At 43.4% G+C, this 17,256-nt stretch overlaps 1 protein-coding gene across 1 annotated transcript in view; it reads left to right on the top strand.

The window, feature by feature from the left end:
* Positions 1–484: 484 nt before the first annotated feature.
* The window catches only part of LOC126160730 (uncharacterized), a 138,005-nt gene continuing 121,233 nt past the window's right edge, over positions 485–17,256 (top strand). Inside the window, exon 1 of the mRNA XM_049916925.1 lies at positions 485–694. Coding sequence (XP_049772882.1) covers positions 485–694 — 210 coding nt within the window. The remainder of the gene's footprint in view (positions 695–17,256) is intronic.

The raw sequence follows: 17,256 nt of genomic DNA, 5'->3' as shown, positions 1-17,256 counted from the left end.
TTTTTTGCAACAAACGGCACTGATTACGTATTTGTTTATATGTTCAGCTGTGCTAACAAAACTTACGGGGTTCCATTTAAAAAAAACGTAGGTTTGTGTTAAAAAACATACTTCCGTGCATTTTTTAATGGTTTGTATTAACCGATTACACTAGCTCGTCTCCTCACGTTCGGTCTGTGGAATCGATTCGTCAGTATTTGATGTGGTTTACGAAATATATCCAGCGGTAACGTTAGGTGACGCACCCCGTATACAGCAAATAGTTGAGGACGTAGGTTGTAAGTGCTACTCTAAGACGTAGAGAGGTTGGCGCAGGAGAGTTATTCGTGGCAGGCAGTCAGAAGACCGATAACTCAAAAAAAGTATCACTGCAGCCTGTGAGGTGCAGCAGACCTGTGCTGTACTAATTGTGCGAGACTCGTGAAGCAGGCCACGGCCCCTCTTCGCCCCCTGGCAGCCACTCGCCGCTGGCCCGCTGGCCGCCATGTGCGCCTCAGCTGTTTCGTCAGCGGGCGCGCTGCGACGTCACACAGTGGCCGCACCGCAGTCGCGCGTCCTCGCCGCAGGCGCTCAGTTTCGCTGCGCCGCTGGTGTCGTCTGGACGGCGCGACCTCCCGCTCTGCAGACAGCCAAACGCCCGACACTTCCGCCGACTTCCCCGTCTCGTATCGCCGGGCGTCACACGGGATGGCCGGTAAGTTCTGTGTGAGCAACGCTTACAAGTTTCTGGAACGTTGCGCAACATTACGCCTCGCTGGCACAAAGCGGGACTCCCCGAACGGGTTGCATCCCCAGTCACGACTAGTTACCTCAGTCTGGATCAGAACTGGCTCGGTTCATGTAGACTGACTGTCGGCTGTGTTGACGCCTAACTTGCAGCCTGGGGCTAAAATTTTTTTCTTGTGCCTTTGTCCAGCATTCTCGCAGGGTCGGCATGGGTAAGGCCGGTTATTTAAGAGGTGGCCGGATGTCCTTCCTGTCACCACCTTTTTGAAGACAACACACAGGTCCCGAGCGGAGAAAATCTCCGACCCAGCCGGGAATCGAACCCGGGACCCCTTCCACGACAGCCCGTCGCACTGTCCACTCAGCTACCGGGGCGGACAGCTTGAGGCTAATATTAACTGATTTAAACTAGTCAGTTACATGTTCCTTTGATCGTATGCAGAGTTAGGTTGTCAACCATTCTAAGTGCCAAATTTCACATTCGTCAGGAGAAGAAAAAAAATTGCTTTTTGTACACAATTTACTTCAATCCCAAAAAATTGAGGTATTATGATGTCACAGAATTATACTACTTAACACTGCAAAAATGGCTGAGACAAAATTGAAAACAATCACTCACTGCTTCTAAGCAATCATAGCAAAATTATTCAAAATTATCGAGCACAGCGATCGGTTGTCCTTTCCTTTTAGGCTTTATTAAGCAAATCTAGATTTCGGCTAGTGCCTAGCTACTATCCACGCACTATTTCATAGTTTCAGTGCAATTCCTAGTTCGTCAGTCCACTGTTGTTCGGGCTTCTGTCACAGTTCGTACTAGGACATGCACTGAAACTGTGAAACAATCCATTGATTGGCTTGGCACTAGTCGAAATCTAGAGTTGCTTAATAAAACCTCAAAGGAAAGGACGACTGATTGCTGCTCTCCATCGTTTTGAAAATCATATCACAGTCGTTGAATACATCCACATTCCTATTTCAAGGTAATTTAACAAAGTTAGTTTTTTCTTCAACAGCCATTGATACTGACACAGTAAGCTTTATTTGTGATAATACAATGAACAGAAATACGGCAGTAATGTTGTAACTATTAGAACTGTAATCAACAGTAACCACGTGAGATATCTTTTAATTTTTACAAGAGAGTAACAAAATTAAATTCGAGAAAAAGAATTTCTCAGTATTGACTCCTGTTTCGAACAGAACTCGAATCTCGGAATCAGATGTTGCAAACCGCAATGTCATCAACAAGTCTTTCCGTTTTTCAGTCGATAACCATGGTTAGTCTTTGAGATTAAGTACGATTTGGCAAACATCAGCTGTGATCATTTCTCTTTTGAAGATTTGACACTTTTCTTCTGTTACTGCGAAAAAGTTTTTAATTACTAATTGAGACGGATGAGTGTGAGACACTTTGCTCATACTGCACTTGGACATGTCACGTACCAGCATTGACAAGTCTTTGAGCAGCAGCTGGGTGGACTGGAATTACATGGAATGTTTTCGTAGCGTTAGCTAACTCGACAATCCTACGTAAATCTTGCGGAACAAAGGCCTTGCTTATTTTTCTTTGACCCTTATGAATGTTTGAAACATTTTCTCAATGCATCGGTTGGAACAAGTTTGGGACATGCAACTGAATACCGAGAACACAACAGCACTGAAAATGTGTTTTGTGAAAATATGGCATAAAACGTTACACATTTCCACTTTCCATTTCCACGATAAACATTTATTTGGAAAGTGTCAGCTGAACAACATATTTAAAAAGACGAAAAGTGTTGGTATAATTACTTGTTGGCCATTGTTTCTCTTTACGAATGAATAATTATTTTTATTCATTTATTAACTTTCAACTAACACTGCAGCTATTATCAGAGCGTTGTAGGCAGTCATGTAGAAAGTAGTCATGTGGACAAAACGTAATTGTAACGATACATACTCCAATGTAACTCCGGCATATGCAACGATTGGTCCAACTAATGCTTGTTTATGCCTGAGTTAAATTGGAATACGTGTCATTTGAACTGCACTGCTGGCCATCCAAATGCAACACCAAGAGGGACCAGAGATAGCACAGCCAAACTGATATTTTGGGAGATAACATGCACAAAGATCACGTGGTAGAAAATCAAACCACACGTGAAGCGAGGAAGATGATGCAATCAGTATTGAGTGCAGTAAGAAAGACAGATGACATTACGACCGATAATGGCTTTCTTTCTGTTCTGAAAAGTTTTAATGACTAATTAGAATCACTACTGCTCTACTGATACATGTTTATTGCGTCACTACCAGTTTCGTTCGTTATAACATCAGGTAGCTGAGTTATGTAAGAGGTCTAGTTGTCTTGTGTAACGTTAGAGGCAGTATCTGAAACTTGCAATCGTATAAATATCCCGCCGATCGCCTGGCATAAGCAAGGCGAGCAGTAAGTGCATCATTAATATTGGTATCAGTGAGCTGTTAGCTCAAAATGATAAAAAATAAAAGTAGTTGCACTCGAAAGTAAAAGAATTCGAGAAAACGTAGTCTTCGCAGTTTCAGTGCAGCGTATTGAGTAGAAGCAAATAGCCTTAAAGTAATTTAAATTCGCGATCCATTTGGAAGCTGCGTCGATGTTTCCTCGTAAATGTGACTTTTGCCATAATGGAACTTCCACTCTGCAACGAAATGAGACCTGTTCTGAAACTTATTTTCAGGTATAAAATTGTTTGGGTGCAGGAATCGAGCCCGGAAACTCGATTTTCACGGGTAACGTTCTTACCTAAATGGCCAATCCAGGCACTGCTCGCGAGCCTGCTCTCCTAAACTTAAGTTAGGAAGTTTCAAAAACATCGCACACTCACCTGAAGTACGAGTGTTTCATTCTGGAAACAATTTCGAAGGCGGTGGCTAAGTCGTTTCTCAGCAGTACCCTTTCGTCCAGGAGTAAGGTATCAATCCCGCCACATATGTACGGGAACTTTTGTAAAGTTTGAAAAGTAGATCAGTCAGTGGCGGATATAAAGTTATGCGGCATGTCATGGAGCCTTACCTGAATAACTCGGTCAGTAAGAACATTGTCTACTTAAAACAAGGCTCCTCGTTAGAGTCCTTATCCGTCACACGGCTTTTATTTACTGGAAAGTTTCATAGTCACATGATCCACTTCACACAAAAACGTCGAAGGGTGAATCTGTAAGAAAGACCTTGAGATGAATACGTCCTCACTTGCTTTTAAATATATACTCAGCAGCAGTCCTCTTCCAGTCCTGATGTTTTCCATCAACCATGTTCCCCACACTCTTCACGCACCCCTACATGACGACTTCGTTCTGCTCCACTTTATCTGGAGTTTTTGAAAGTGCTAGCAGTCTTACAATGCAGGTTCTCACTTCCTGTTTTTGTCTCTCGTTCCTCAAAGGCGGCTTTTAATCAAGTTGCGTGCCATGGATGGTTCAAATGGCTCTGAGCACTATGGGACTTAACATCAGAGGTCATCAGTCCCCTAGAACTTAGAACTACTTAAACCTAACTAACATAAGGACATCACACACATCCATGCCCGAGGTAGGATTCGAACCTGCGACCGTAGCTGTCGCGCGGTTCGACTGAAGCGCCTAGAACCTCTCGGCCACAACGGCCGGCGTGTGACTTGGAGAATCATCTCAGTTGTGCGACTCGACTCGCTATTTCTTGTCAGAAAGGTCACAGTTCGTAGCATTTGATGGAAAGTCATCGGGTAAAAATGAAGTGATATCTAGCGCAGCCAAAGGAGCTGTTATAGGCTCCCTACTGTTTCTAATCTATATAAATGATTCAGGAGACGATCTGAACAGCCATTTTAGTTCGCAGATGATTGTCTTCTACTGTCTAGTAAAGTCATAAGATCAAATGTAAATGCAAAACTATGTACACTAAATACGTCTTCTGCGAAAAGGGGAAATTGACCCCAAATAATGAAGTGTGAAATCATCCGTATCACCTAGGATTGACGGAGGACATCAAAAAGTTCAAAGAAGGGCAGGTCGTTTCGTATTATCGCCAACTAGTGAGAGACTGTCACAGTTACGACATGCGACATGGGTGGCAAACATTAAAACAGGTGCATTTTTCGTTGTGCCAAGATGTATTTTTGAAATTTCGGTCTCCAGCTTTCTCCTCCGAATGATAAAATATTTTGTTGACTCCATCTTATATAGGGAGAAATGATCATTGTAATAAAATAAGAGTTCGCACGGAAGGATTTAAGCGTTCATTTTTCCCGCGCGCTGTTAGAGCGGAATGGTGGAGAAATAGTCTGAAGGTGGTTCGATGAGCGCTCTGCCAGGCATTTAAGTGTGATTCGCAGAGGAGTTATGTAGATACAGAAATAGATGTTTGATGGCGTCCTTTTACGGGCATTATCCCGTGGTCTAAGGCACGTTTCTGCGCCCAGCGTTTCATATTAAAGGACGAGGATCATCATTACAGGCTATGAAAACGTAGTCACGTTTGGTAAGCCTAAACTACGACAGAACGTTTTATATAACAAGTTTACGTTTGGAAATGAATGTGAAAGCATCTGAAGCGTCGGGCTCTGCTTGGCCTTCTCCCCACCTTTATTAATCAACGTAGAATCGCATCACTTGTGAATAATTCAATCTTGCATTCCAGTCTTAATAAGAACATGAAACATGAGTGGTTACGAGATGCGAGGTGTGCTGTAGTTAGTTTTACCCTGATTACGATCTTCTTTAACCTATATTTCTTACCATATTTTTTTTCTAACATTTCTGCAAATGGTAACGGTTTCTGGAGCTAGGTGTGGGGGGCCTCTGAACTCGCGTTTCTCACAGGTCTGACACTATGGGCCTTCAGAATATCTTTCCAGCAGGCGACCTCCTGGTGGGTCAGGCGCTCGCCTGAACACGGCTAAGCCGCTTAGAACGGAAACAAAAGTGGACCTGTGGTCCCAGTTTTGACGAAACGCGGTGCACACAATACTGGACGCTAGCAGGAGGGCGGAGCGAGGGGAACCATCCCCCGTTATATAGGCAGAGCAATAATGGAGTGGGTGACAGCTGACCTGAAGAGCAGACAAGCATTCTGCTGGAAGGCAGCGGGACGCCACTCCCCAGTCAGAACAGGTCCGTTCGAGATACAGTTGCAACCACGCGAATACGTTCGACACAGGCATTCTCCCACTTTGCGCCCGATGGACGGTTGCAACTAGTTTAGACTGATCGGAGGAAATTCTTCTGACTGGCTCCAAAGACATTAGTAAACCTGCTCGAAAGAGATCAACGCGCACTTGCGCAAAGCTTTTTGCGTTTACCTGTATACCTCAGCCTTGTGAAAATTTAATACATCATAGTGTAATTTCAATTCCTTGAGGGACTTTTCTGCTAAAATGTGCTGCATGCGTAAAACCTGGGGTACCAAAATAAAGATTCTCATTACCCTGTGTTAACGTCACTTCCAAAGTAAATAAATTTCCTCTCTTCCATATAAGGATCCGGTCACAAGGGTCGGTAATTAGCGCTCTCATACTACACTCATTGGTATAAATGACATGCGTGCATTATTCTGGCTCACTTTGCAGGGGAGGTGGCATAGTTAGAAATAATCATGCTATGCTGTTACACATTTAGTAGCGAAGTTAAGCAGCATAGCTCTTAACCAGTGGACACAATGCGGCCACTCCCTGCCTACTAAACCAACGATGATTATTCTTCTCACTAAATAATTTCCGGAGTTTGTTTGGGCATTTTATACACTGTTGTTTATTCACTTAGGTACCAATTATCTGCAATCGGCAACTAAATTTGTTACCACAATCAATGAGACAAGCTGAACAAATGTTTTCATCAAAAGCATACCGTATACTTAAATAATGTAAAAGAAAACAGGATGTTGCTGATGAAAGTGTTTTGTCGGGAATAATTAATAAAGTTGTCAGTTAACATTCTATATTTCTGGTTCTCCAACCAGTGCCGGCCACAAGTGGGAAGCAGAAACGCTTGACTCGATTTCATTCATAACAATCGAAGTTTTTGAAGCTTGCAGGTGTCAGTCATTCTATAAATTCGATAATGAAACACGTATTTTTTCATGGTTCGCACGACGCATTCCCAGAATTTCTTATCTTAATGATCAAATATTTACACTATTATTTTTGTGCTGTTTTGCCTGCCTTGCACTGTAGCCATCTTCTTGGCGTTATATGGTACTGTGCATTCTCCATTATGCAGAAAACCAGACACGCGGTAACACCACTCATACTGTTCGTGAATTTTCAGAGTTAGTTTTTCTGCATAATATAGGCTGCACATTACGATACCTTGACCGCAAAAAAACGACACAGTACAGTGCGAGAGGCACAACACACATACAAGCAGCACACAATATACTTCAATAAATATTTTCACTTGAGAATAAATTCTGGGAAAGCGTGGTTCATCTGTAAGGGAGACCGCATACAGGATACTAGTTCGATCTGTTCTTGAATACATCTCTAGTGTTTGGGATCTGTACCAAGTGGAGTTACGGGAAAACATCGAGGTAGTTTAGAGGCGGGCTGCTAGATCTGTTACCAGCCGGCCGCGGTGGCCGTGCGGTTCTAGGCGATCCAGTCCGGAGCCGCGCTGTTGCTACGGTCGCAGGTTCGAATCCTGCCTCGGGCATGGGTGTATGTGATGTCCTTAGGTTACTTAGGTTTAAGTAGTTCTAAGTTCTAGGGGACTGATGACCACAGCAGTTGAGTCCCATAGTGCTCAGAGCCATTTGATCCTAGATCTGTTACCAGTAGGTTCGAAAAACACGCAAGTGTTGTGGAGATGCTTCGCGAACTCAAATGGGAATCCCTGAAGGGATACGTACTGTATTGTCGCGTACTGCAAACAGTGTGCGTGTGTTTGCAACATGATCGCTATCGACAATTAAAAGGCTTTAATACTGTGGCACAGACGCACATACCAATTCACAGAAACAAAGGCGGGCAGGCGGACAGGTGACAGTTCGATCGACTCGATTATCATGGCCCTTCGCCAGTGATAAACATCCTGCTCAAAATGTTATAATAACGTTTTGTAAAAAAGGGGATGATCACAGACCCCGGTACACAGCATGTGGCTAGCAGCCGACGACCTTCCAGGCGCCTGCTGACATCTCTAGAAAGCACACTTCGGTGTGGCCATAGGCCCTCACACCAGTATAGAGGAGGTCGCAAGTAACATTCAGGGGAGATCTCGACTATCACACGAACTGACTTCACCGTAAAGCACAACCTTCGTCTGCTTTCTCAGTTAAGATCATATTTCTCTCTCGTTAAAGACTATTGTAATACTTGTGAAAATTGTAATATTTCTACCCCGTTAGTACTTGTAATTCGGTAACACATTTATGTATTGAGATATGCTGGTCTCTGCTAAGAGTTAGGTGTACTTTACTTCGTAACCGGTTTACGGTCGTAGCGCGACTGTTAGATCTTAGTTAACTTTTAGCTGTACATAGATTCGCTTTATTTTTAATACTTTGACTAAGTAGAAAACAGACTCCAGTGTAACTGTTCTAGTCGTTATATTAGATTGTAACACTAACTTTAATTTCGTCACGTGATGTGTACCTCTAGAATCTTTTTCCTATCCCGATCGACTTCCAATTCAGATCAAAACATTCCATCTGATAGCTATACGGTACCTTTGTACCAGTCAGCTGAATAAGCCCAAGCCTGCTAAGAAAATTTTGAAGCCGCTTGCAGAATTGCAAAGGTAAGTCATTTAGTCCTGTCAGCCTCACTGCAGCGACGTGACGGTATGAAATTGTTTCATCAGATGGCCACGGGAGAATCAATTGACTTGCAAATATGAGCTGTTTCGCTACAAAGTGTCTCGGGTAACACTTTACTGATGGCGCCGCGAAGTTACGTTCTACTCTAACTTCATCTGGAAAGCGTTCGTAGCGAAAGAGCCAACCAGGCTAAAGATTCCGAGTTAGCTGGCGATTTTGGCATGTACTCTGACTTCACAGATGCAAACAACGAATTCAGAGTGGCGATGCTGGGATTGTGGAGGTCAATATTGCTCACACGAAAGTGTCACTAGGGTACCTCTGGAAGAAAGAGAAATTGTTTTCCCCAAATCCTGTTAAGTGAACTCAGAGATTCGACATTCGAAGAAGACTGTATGACAGGTTTGTTGTCATCTTGGATGTAAGTGTAAAGGACCATAAGAGTACGGCGTACAGACGTATCCATTCATTTTGCTCCACCGCTCAGTACACGAATGGATAAGAAAAAATACCCTCGTTGCTATTACTAAGAAGAGCGGAGTAGTTACGCAAGTTATTCTTCATCGTCCTTCAGTGTTTTTGTGGATGCGTACTGAATTTTACACTTACTAACATCAAATACCCTCGTCACCAGTTTTGTAAAGGCATCGTCGATACTGCTGTGGGGACGGAGTTGTCACTGTTGTTACGTTAGACTGAGTCTGTGGTCTACCACTATTACACAGCTATGCCCCAGTGTTAGGTAACAGGATAGGAGAACGAAGGTTCAACAACACTCCAAGAAGTTAGTAACAAAGTCACAGAAATGAGTTAAAAAAGCTTTGCTTATCTCTGACTAGATGAATAAGGAACAGTGCTTGTAGTATAACACATTAAAAGGCTCTCAATAGCTATGTGCTGTAACCTCCCCACGTAAAATAGTTAACCGCAACCTCTCAACAGAAAATGTTAACATAAATAATATTCACGTGAAGTGTAACCTCCCCACAAAAAATAATAAAATGAATATTATTGGGTTAATGATTCTAATTTAAGTGTAACGTCCCCACAATATTCATTCCTTTCACATTTGTAACCTCGCTACAGAAATTCATTCACATTTATCCTCCACAGAAAATTTGTTTCCCATTTAATGAAAGTTCGAAACAGAAAAATTCCTAAACCTCGTAATAAAAAATAAATTCAGTAACCTGGTAGAATTTGGACGACAGCAGCGCTGCGTCATGGCCCTGTAAGATCACTCTGAATAAAGAAAGGAAAAATTCTTACCTCAATAAAAACGGCGAATACATCTGCTCTCATGTAAAAGTTTTCCGGGACAGCTCTGTGAAATGCTGGCCGATAGATTTGTCATTTATGAAAGGAAACAACTGATTTTTTCTTTTGTAACAATAGAAATGATCATGGATTGAAGAAATTAGTAAATTCTTTAAATTGAAATGAATGTTTTTTAGAAATTACTTTATATCACGAAGATTATTATTAGGACATTTTTAAAAGATTTACATGGGACTTTACATAACATTACTAGATATGCGCGAGGCTGCTTTTTACCTTATACAATAATACACAGGCTCCGGCATCGCTGCACCGCGACCGGCCCAGCCAACACGATACACCAGACAGGACACACAGGCGACTGCTCGCTAGCAACAACTTACTGCTACTGCTGCACAGTTCGTACTGCAGTCAACACTGCTCTTTGGTCTCAGATTCTCTTATAGCTTACATATCGCAGGCAGCGCATACCTCTTACAGTGCAAATAATCGTAGGTAAACTTCACAGTACACAGCAAATGCAATTTACAGCTGTCTACTCACATCTAAGAGTTCACTAAACGACGTTTCCTGTCTAAGTCAGTTCTGGACAATGACCTATAACTAAGTGGACGAGAGCTGCTCTTCTATCTTCTGAGAAGGCTTCTGTCCGCTATCGTCCAGTCATTGGCGGATTGGACTCGGCCGGCAATTGGCCGAGACGAAGTCAACATCTTCTTCAGTGCCGCCCGTGGGGCTGCTGGAACTGGCGCAAGTGGCAAGTCTCTATGGCATTGGCACCAGCTCGCATGTATGCCCATGTGGTGCTTTTGCCACGGCTGTCTTGTTAGGACGACACAGCACTTGTTATGAAGTACCCTGTACTGTGGCTTGCTTTATGTAGTATGAGATCACAGATACTGAAGTGCGAGTCTACTGCAGTCTATGAATTATTATCTAATGACACATCCACGATACGGGGCGTTTTAAATAAGCGCTTATCTTAGCCTAGAATCGAAGCAGTTTACGAGGCAAACACACTCCACAGTGCCCACACAATCCAACACATGTTCTTGTGAATATACACAATTTTTCAAATCAAACCGAACCGGCCTAGGAACATGATACGTGACTTTCTAATACTGGAAGAAAGCATTCTAGAGAAGGAACAAATGGTTCAAAAGGCTCTGAGCACTGTGGGACTTAACATCTGAGGTCATTAGTCCCCTAGAACTCAGAACTGCTTAAACCTAACTAACCTAAGGACATCACACACATCCATGCCCGAGGCAGGATTCGAACCTGCGACCGCAGAAATCGCGCGGTTCCGAACTCAAGCGCCTAGAACCACTCGGCCACAGTGGCCGGCAGAGAAGGAACGGCATCTGTACTATATGCTGTAGGTTACTGCTGGACACCCAAAATGCTTACATAATCGTCGGTAGTTTTGTTCGTCATTAGGAAAGAGCAATACGGGGCACAAATATAGGGCTAAAAACATTAATATCACAGTGTAACATAACATGTCGCGACACTCGGTCTCGTTTTTGTTACCCACAGCGATAGCAGCGCCCCAAGCGGCCGGCGAATACTAACTTTTATATTGATTTGCAACATAGCTTTTACGATAGGGAATGTATAAAAATCGACAAAATGTAAGACACCACATTTATCTTCCTTTAGTTTCCCAAGCGCTCTGGACCTGGCATTTTACAAAAAAAATGGTTCAAATGGCTCTGAGCACTATGGGACTCAACTTCTGAGGTCATCAGTCCCCTAGAACTGAGAACTACTTAAACCCAAATAACCTAGGAAATCACACATCCATGCCAGAGGCAGGATTCGAACCTGCGACCGTAGCTGTCCCGCGGTTCCGGACTGAAGTGCCTAGAACCGCTCGGCCACTCTGGCCGGCTGGAATTTTACAGAAATACGTCGTGCATCTAACCAACAAAGCGGAGTTTTATTCCCTATACTTAAAGCAAATGAGTGAATTTGGAACGTAGGAAATCTGTATGGAATGTAATAGATATATTATTTAACGTACCAGATAAACTACCTCACCCTTAGCTTAAGGGTAAACCACACATACGGGATGATAAATCGTCAAAAACAGCCAAAATTGTTTACCAACACAGAAGAAACCAATACGTAAACGAAAGTTGGTAGGCGTGTTTCTACATCTCAAAGATGTCTATTCATATTTCAGACCAGTCGCATAAGAGTGCGCACTATAAGGATGCAAATCAAGTTTGCTTTAAATACACGCTGTAACGGTCATGAGCGTTAGGGATTGGAAGTAGTGAGTTGATTTTAGTCAAGAATGCCTTGAAGGCGAAGAAGACGCCACGATCACCTCAGTGTTTCAGCGAGGTCGTGTAGTAGATATACGAGAAGCTCGGTGTTCCTTCTGCAATACTACAGAAAGATTTGCCTGTACCATTGGCAGCTGGGTTCACGAGAAAGTACGGTGCTAGGAGACCGGGCTCTGGATGGCCACGTGACACTACCGAGAGGGAAGACCATCGTGTTCGGCGTATGGCTCTGGCTTTCGTACTGCGTGTGCAGCTGCAATTTGAGCAGCAGCTGGCTCCACATAGACCCAGCGAGTTGTTACAAATCGGTTACTTCAAGAACAGCTCCAAGCCAGACGCCCTGTGACGTGCATTCCACTGGCACCAAACCACAGCCAATTGTGACTTCAGTGAAAGCTCATTGGAGCGCGGGGTGGAGGTCTGTTGTGTTTCCTGATGAAATCTCGTTCTGGCCCGGTGCCAGCAGTGGCCGTGTGTTGGTTAGAGGAAGCCCAGTAGAGGGCATGCAACCAACCTGCCTACATGCTACGGCCCTACACCTGAAGTTATGGTTTGGGGTGTGATTTCGTATGACAGCAGGAGCACTCCCGTGGTTGGCGCATGGATGACAATTCGACTTGCCATGCTGTCATTCACGAACAGCATACCGGGTGATGTTTTCCAATAGGATAACGCTCGCCTATACAGTGATGTTGTAACCCAACACGCTCTATAGAGTGTCGACATGTTGCCTTGGCCTACTTGATTATCAGATCTGTTACCAATCAAGAACATATAGGACATCATCGGTCTATAACTCGAGAGACCTCCACGCCCAGCATTAACCACCCCTGTACTGACCGACCAACTGCAACAGGCATGGAACTCCATCCCACAAACTTCCATTAGACACCTGCACAACACAATTCATGCACGTTCGTATAGTTGCATTCGACATTCTGACGGTTACACGGGTTATTAATATACAAGCTGTCTACGTTACATTAACCTGTGATCTTGCAATGTTAATCACTTAAAAACGTTACCTAGACAAATGTATTCCCGAAATTTCACTATTGGCTCTGAGCACTATGGGACTTAACATCTCAGCTCATCAGCCTCCTAGAACTTAGAACTACTTAAACCTAACTAACTTAACGACATCACACACATCCATACCCGAGGCAGCATTCGAACCTGCGACCGTAGCGGACGCGCGGTTCCAGACTGAAGCACCTAGAACCGCTCGGCCACGGACGGCCGGCAAATTTCACTACTCTACATTATTTTTTGGTGTTGCGATTTTTCTTCCATCAGTATATATACGCACGGCATAGTTCATGTCTAACAACAACCCAATGACGGCTTGATCACAACATAGCGGCACAACTTCCTTAAATCGCTCCAGGCAAATGGCGGGATGGTTCCTTCGACAAGGGCACGACCAATTTCCTTCCCCATCCGATTGGCGAGAACGCATCTGCGTTCCGTCTCTACTGACCTCGCTGTCGCCGGGACGTTAAATCCTAACCTCCTTTCCTTCCTTTGTTCTTCCCCGACATGATTGTGGCATCTTGTCCTTTGTGTCACATCTTTGCCTGTGTCACCATTTGCGTTACCGCGGAGTTTGGTGGCAATTTAGTGCCCAACTCCATGCCTAGTGGAATGTTATATATAAAATAAAATATGGAACATGTTCGAGAACGGACTATTTGTCTGGCTGCAGGCAGAGCATTCCGCCGCGGCTCTAGGATGGGGCGTGTGGATCGCCCTGCACCCCGGCGGCCTTTGCCCTCTCTCCCCAGAAAAGTTCCCCGGTACTCATTTGGTAGCAGGCTGGGTGGCCCTGGGACAGTCCTGGAGAGACGTGAACTAGTATGAATCCACGCTCATATCCGGATTGAACCCGGGACATCTATGGCCTTACTCTTAATTCTCTATTTGATAGACCACCGCGGCCACCTAATGGGGTATATTTGGCTGAAAACAAAAACAAAAAAAAACGGAAGTTCTAAAACAGTCCACCCTGCTCCTGTAAGTAAGGAATGAAAGATGCAAAATACTCAAAAAATTTGAAAGAGCTCAGAGAGGATCTTTGTCCAATGTACGTCTAGCCATATTAGCACTAACCAGTCCTTGTTGGTGAGAATGTTAGAACAATTTTTTTTAAGAGTCAGGCTGGCAAAACCTCCGATTCTGTTTCCCTATCATACCTGCAGTCAGCTACCGACGTCATTGTAACAGGAAGTTCCGTGATATTTTTCCTTGTTATTTTGTTTTACACGAAGTGTTTCGCAATTGTGACATCAATGTGCAGTAGAGGAAGTGTCCTTCCGTCTTCCTTCTGCTACAGTGTTTCTGGAAGCTGCACGTGCCGAAAACTTCCCGAATACAAGCTTTCCTGTTTACCTTCAAAGGCTGCATCCATAAGAGGTAAGCGTTTTGTGGAGATTTTGCAAATTTTTCCTCAAATTAAAGCTGATGTTTCATATTAATATATTTCTTCTGGACAGGAATGTCACCTTTGCTTCCTCTTCGTTGTGTCCACTATGTTTCGACACCTTGTGTTATTTTGCTTCCAATGTAAGAGAACACCAAGTTTCTCTCTAATCCCAATTCTCCTACTTACCATTGCTTTAGTCTTCTTTTGGTTTACTCTCAGTTCATTGTTCCTCGCTTTCACTGACGATAGAAATCATCGAAACTTACAAATGATTTCCTTGAGCACTGAATTTTAATAACAATGTTAAGCCTTTTATTTCAGTTATTTTGCATCTTCGATGTATAGACTGCACAGTACGGGTGAAACACCGAATCCATGTCTTTAGTCCGAGCAGTTATTTCTTGGACGATATGATCTTCCACTGCTAATATTCCGTCTTCGTTCTTGCACAGGCCGGCCTACGTGACCGAGCGGTTCTAGGCGCTTCATTCCGGAATCGCGCTGCTGCTGCTACGGCCGCAGGTTCGAATCCTGCCTCGGGCATGGATGTGTGTGATGTTCTTAGGTTGGTTAGGTTTAAGTAGTTCGACGTCTAGGGGACTGATGACCCCTGATGTTAAGTCCCATAGTGTTTAGAGCCATTTGAACCATTTTGTAGATCATATTTGTCCGAAACTCTGATGGTATACCACAGGTCTCATAGATTTTACACATCAGCCTGAATAGTCGTTAAGTTGACGCATCCCCATTTAGAAATTCCAAAGCAGTGTTATCTATTCTTTCTGCCTTATTTGATCGTGTTTGCTCCAAAGCCCTGGTAAACTATAATGCCGGATTTGCTACCTTTTCCAAATGGACTGTAATTTCACAGTTCCTCTCCCTCTTGGAGGCTTTGAACGTATTCTTACCAACTATTCGGCCTCTTAACTGCATTTAACTGAATTTCTGTCGCACTTTTAATGCTGAGGTCAAGCTTTTAATTTTACGGAAAGGTTTTTAGAGTTCTCAACACGCCGAATCTGTCCTTCAGACGACCACTTCTTTCTGGGTTTATTCACGTTTTCTCTGCAGTTATTTGGCTTCAGCTTCGTGAAACATACCATATGACCTTGCCAGATATGAAAGGGACTTCTGTAGTAAGCAAGAAGCGATATTTTTGTCTGAATCAGTAATAACTGGAAAATGGTTTATCCTGAAAATTGTCACATCAAAACCACAAGACGACCAAATCTGACATCAGTCGTCAGTGATCTAGAACGCTTAGAGATTGAAAGCATGTTTATTAGTGACACCAACGTACAGCCATGACACGACTGAACTCCTGGACGAAGAATGCTGCTAGGTCTACAAAAATCGAGTATTCCAGAATATGTCGTCCTTCATAAGGACTGCAGGAGAGGACTAAGGACACTTTGAAGATTCAATGATGTCATTTACAGCAGCTACTCAACGTCCTCCTAGGTTATCTGTCGTTCATCTGGCGACACTATATATGAGCGTTGGGTAATTAGTGGGTGATCCCCAGTGTCGATGCGGTGTTTTGACCCGAACAGCTTAGTCTGTCTTTTCTCCAATCTTTATTTGAAAGTATACGAAAATTTACGCAGAATGTCTCACTCACCTCTGTTCTTTGATCAGGCGAGATTCTATTGGCAATTAATCAGCAGTTACATCCCCTCTCTCCCCCCTCTGTGTTGCTTCTAATGGTAGCAGAGCAGAATTCTTCGTCGATGACACTAATCGTGCCCTTCTTGGATTGGTTGAGTAGTCTCTGCGCACGTACCTACAGGGAAGACTTAAATCTCTATTAGAAGTTAACAAATTTCTCTTCAGGACATCTTCATCTACGTGATTACTCTGCTATTCACAATAAAGTGCCTGGCAGAGGGTTCAGTGAACCACCATCAAGCTGTCTCTCTACCGTTCCACTCTCGAACGGCACGCGAGAAAAACGAGCACTTAAATTTTTCTGTGCGAGCCCTCATTTCTCTTATTTTAGCGTGATCATTTCTGCGTATGTAGGTGGGTGGCAACAATGTTTCCGCAATCGGAGGAGAAAACTGGTGATTGAAATCTCATGAGAAGATCCTGTCGCAACGAAAAACATCTTTGTTTTAATGATTGTCACTCCAATTCAAAGAAACAGTCAAAGGGACTGTCTGTGATACAGACATCGACAGTCAGTGTCTGTTTTCAGGAGTTCTGGGAATCGGTGTGATGGAAAACGTTTTTGATGTGTGTTGATAAAATATAGTGTTTATGAACCCAAAAAGACAAGCCTTAAGGTTAAGTAAACGCAATGAACAATATAACATAGTAATCAGCTTAATGTTTCAAGAAACTCCTCGACAGAATAGGAGTGACCCATGAGGAAACTCTTCAGTTTCGATTTGAAAGTGCGTGGATTACTGCTAAGATTTTTGAATTCTTGTGGTAGCTTATTGAAAATGGATGCAGCAGTATACTGTACACCTTACTGAACAAGAGTCAAGGAAGTGCGATGCATGTGCAAGATTGGATTTCTGCCTAGTGTTAACTGAGTGAAAGCTGCTAATTCTTGGGAATAAGCTGATATTGTTAACAAGAAACGACAGTGAATTATATATAATTACGTAGGCTTCTGCGGCCAGAGTCAGTCGACATAAAAGTTTTCTGGGTGTGGTACCGCGTCATATTGTATAAAACTACTGCTGGGGAAAACAAACGTTTCGGCCACGATTGCAGCCGCCTTCTGCTGGTCTACTGGTGCATCCTTGCTCTGCAGTTTCCCTTATGTTTTATTACAGT

Source organism: Schistocerca cancellata, chromosome 2 (genome assembly GCF_023864275.1).
Source record: "Schistocerca cancellata isolate TAMUIC-IGC-003103 chromosome 2, iqSchCanc2.1, whole genome shotgun sequence".
NCBI lineage: Eukaryota > Metazoa > Arthropoda > Insecta > Orthoptera > Acrididae > Schistocerca > Schistocerca cancellata.
The sequence above is the reverse complement of the archived record's forward strand: the minus strand, read 5'-3'. Positions and strand labels throughout refer to the sequence as shown.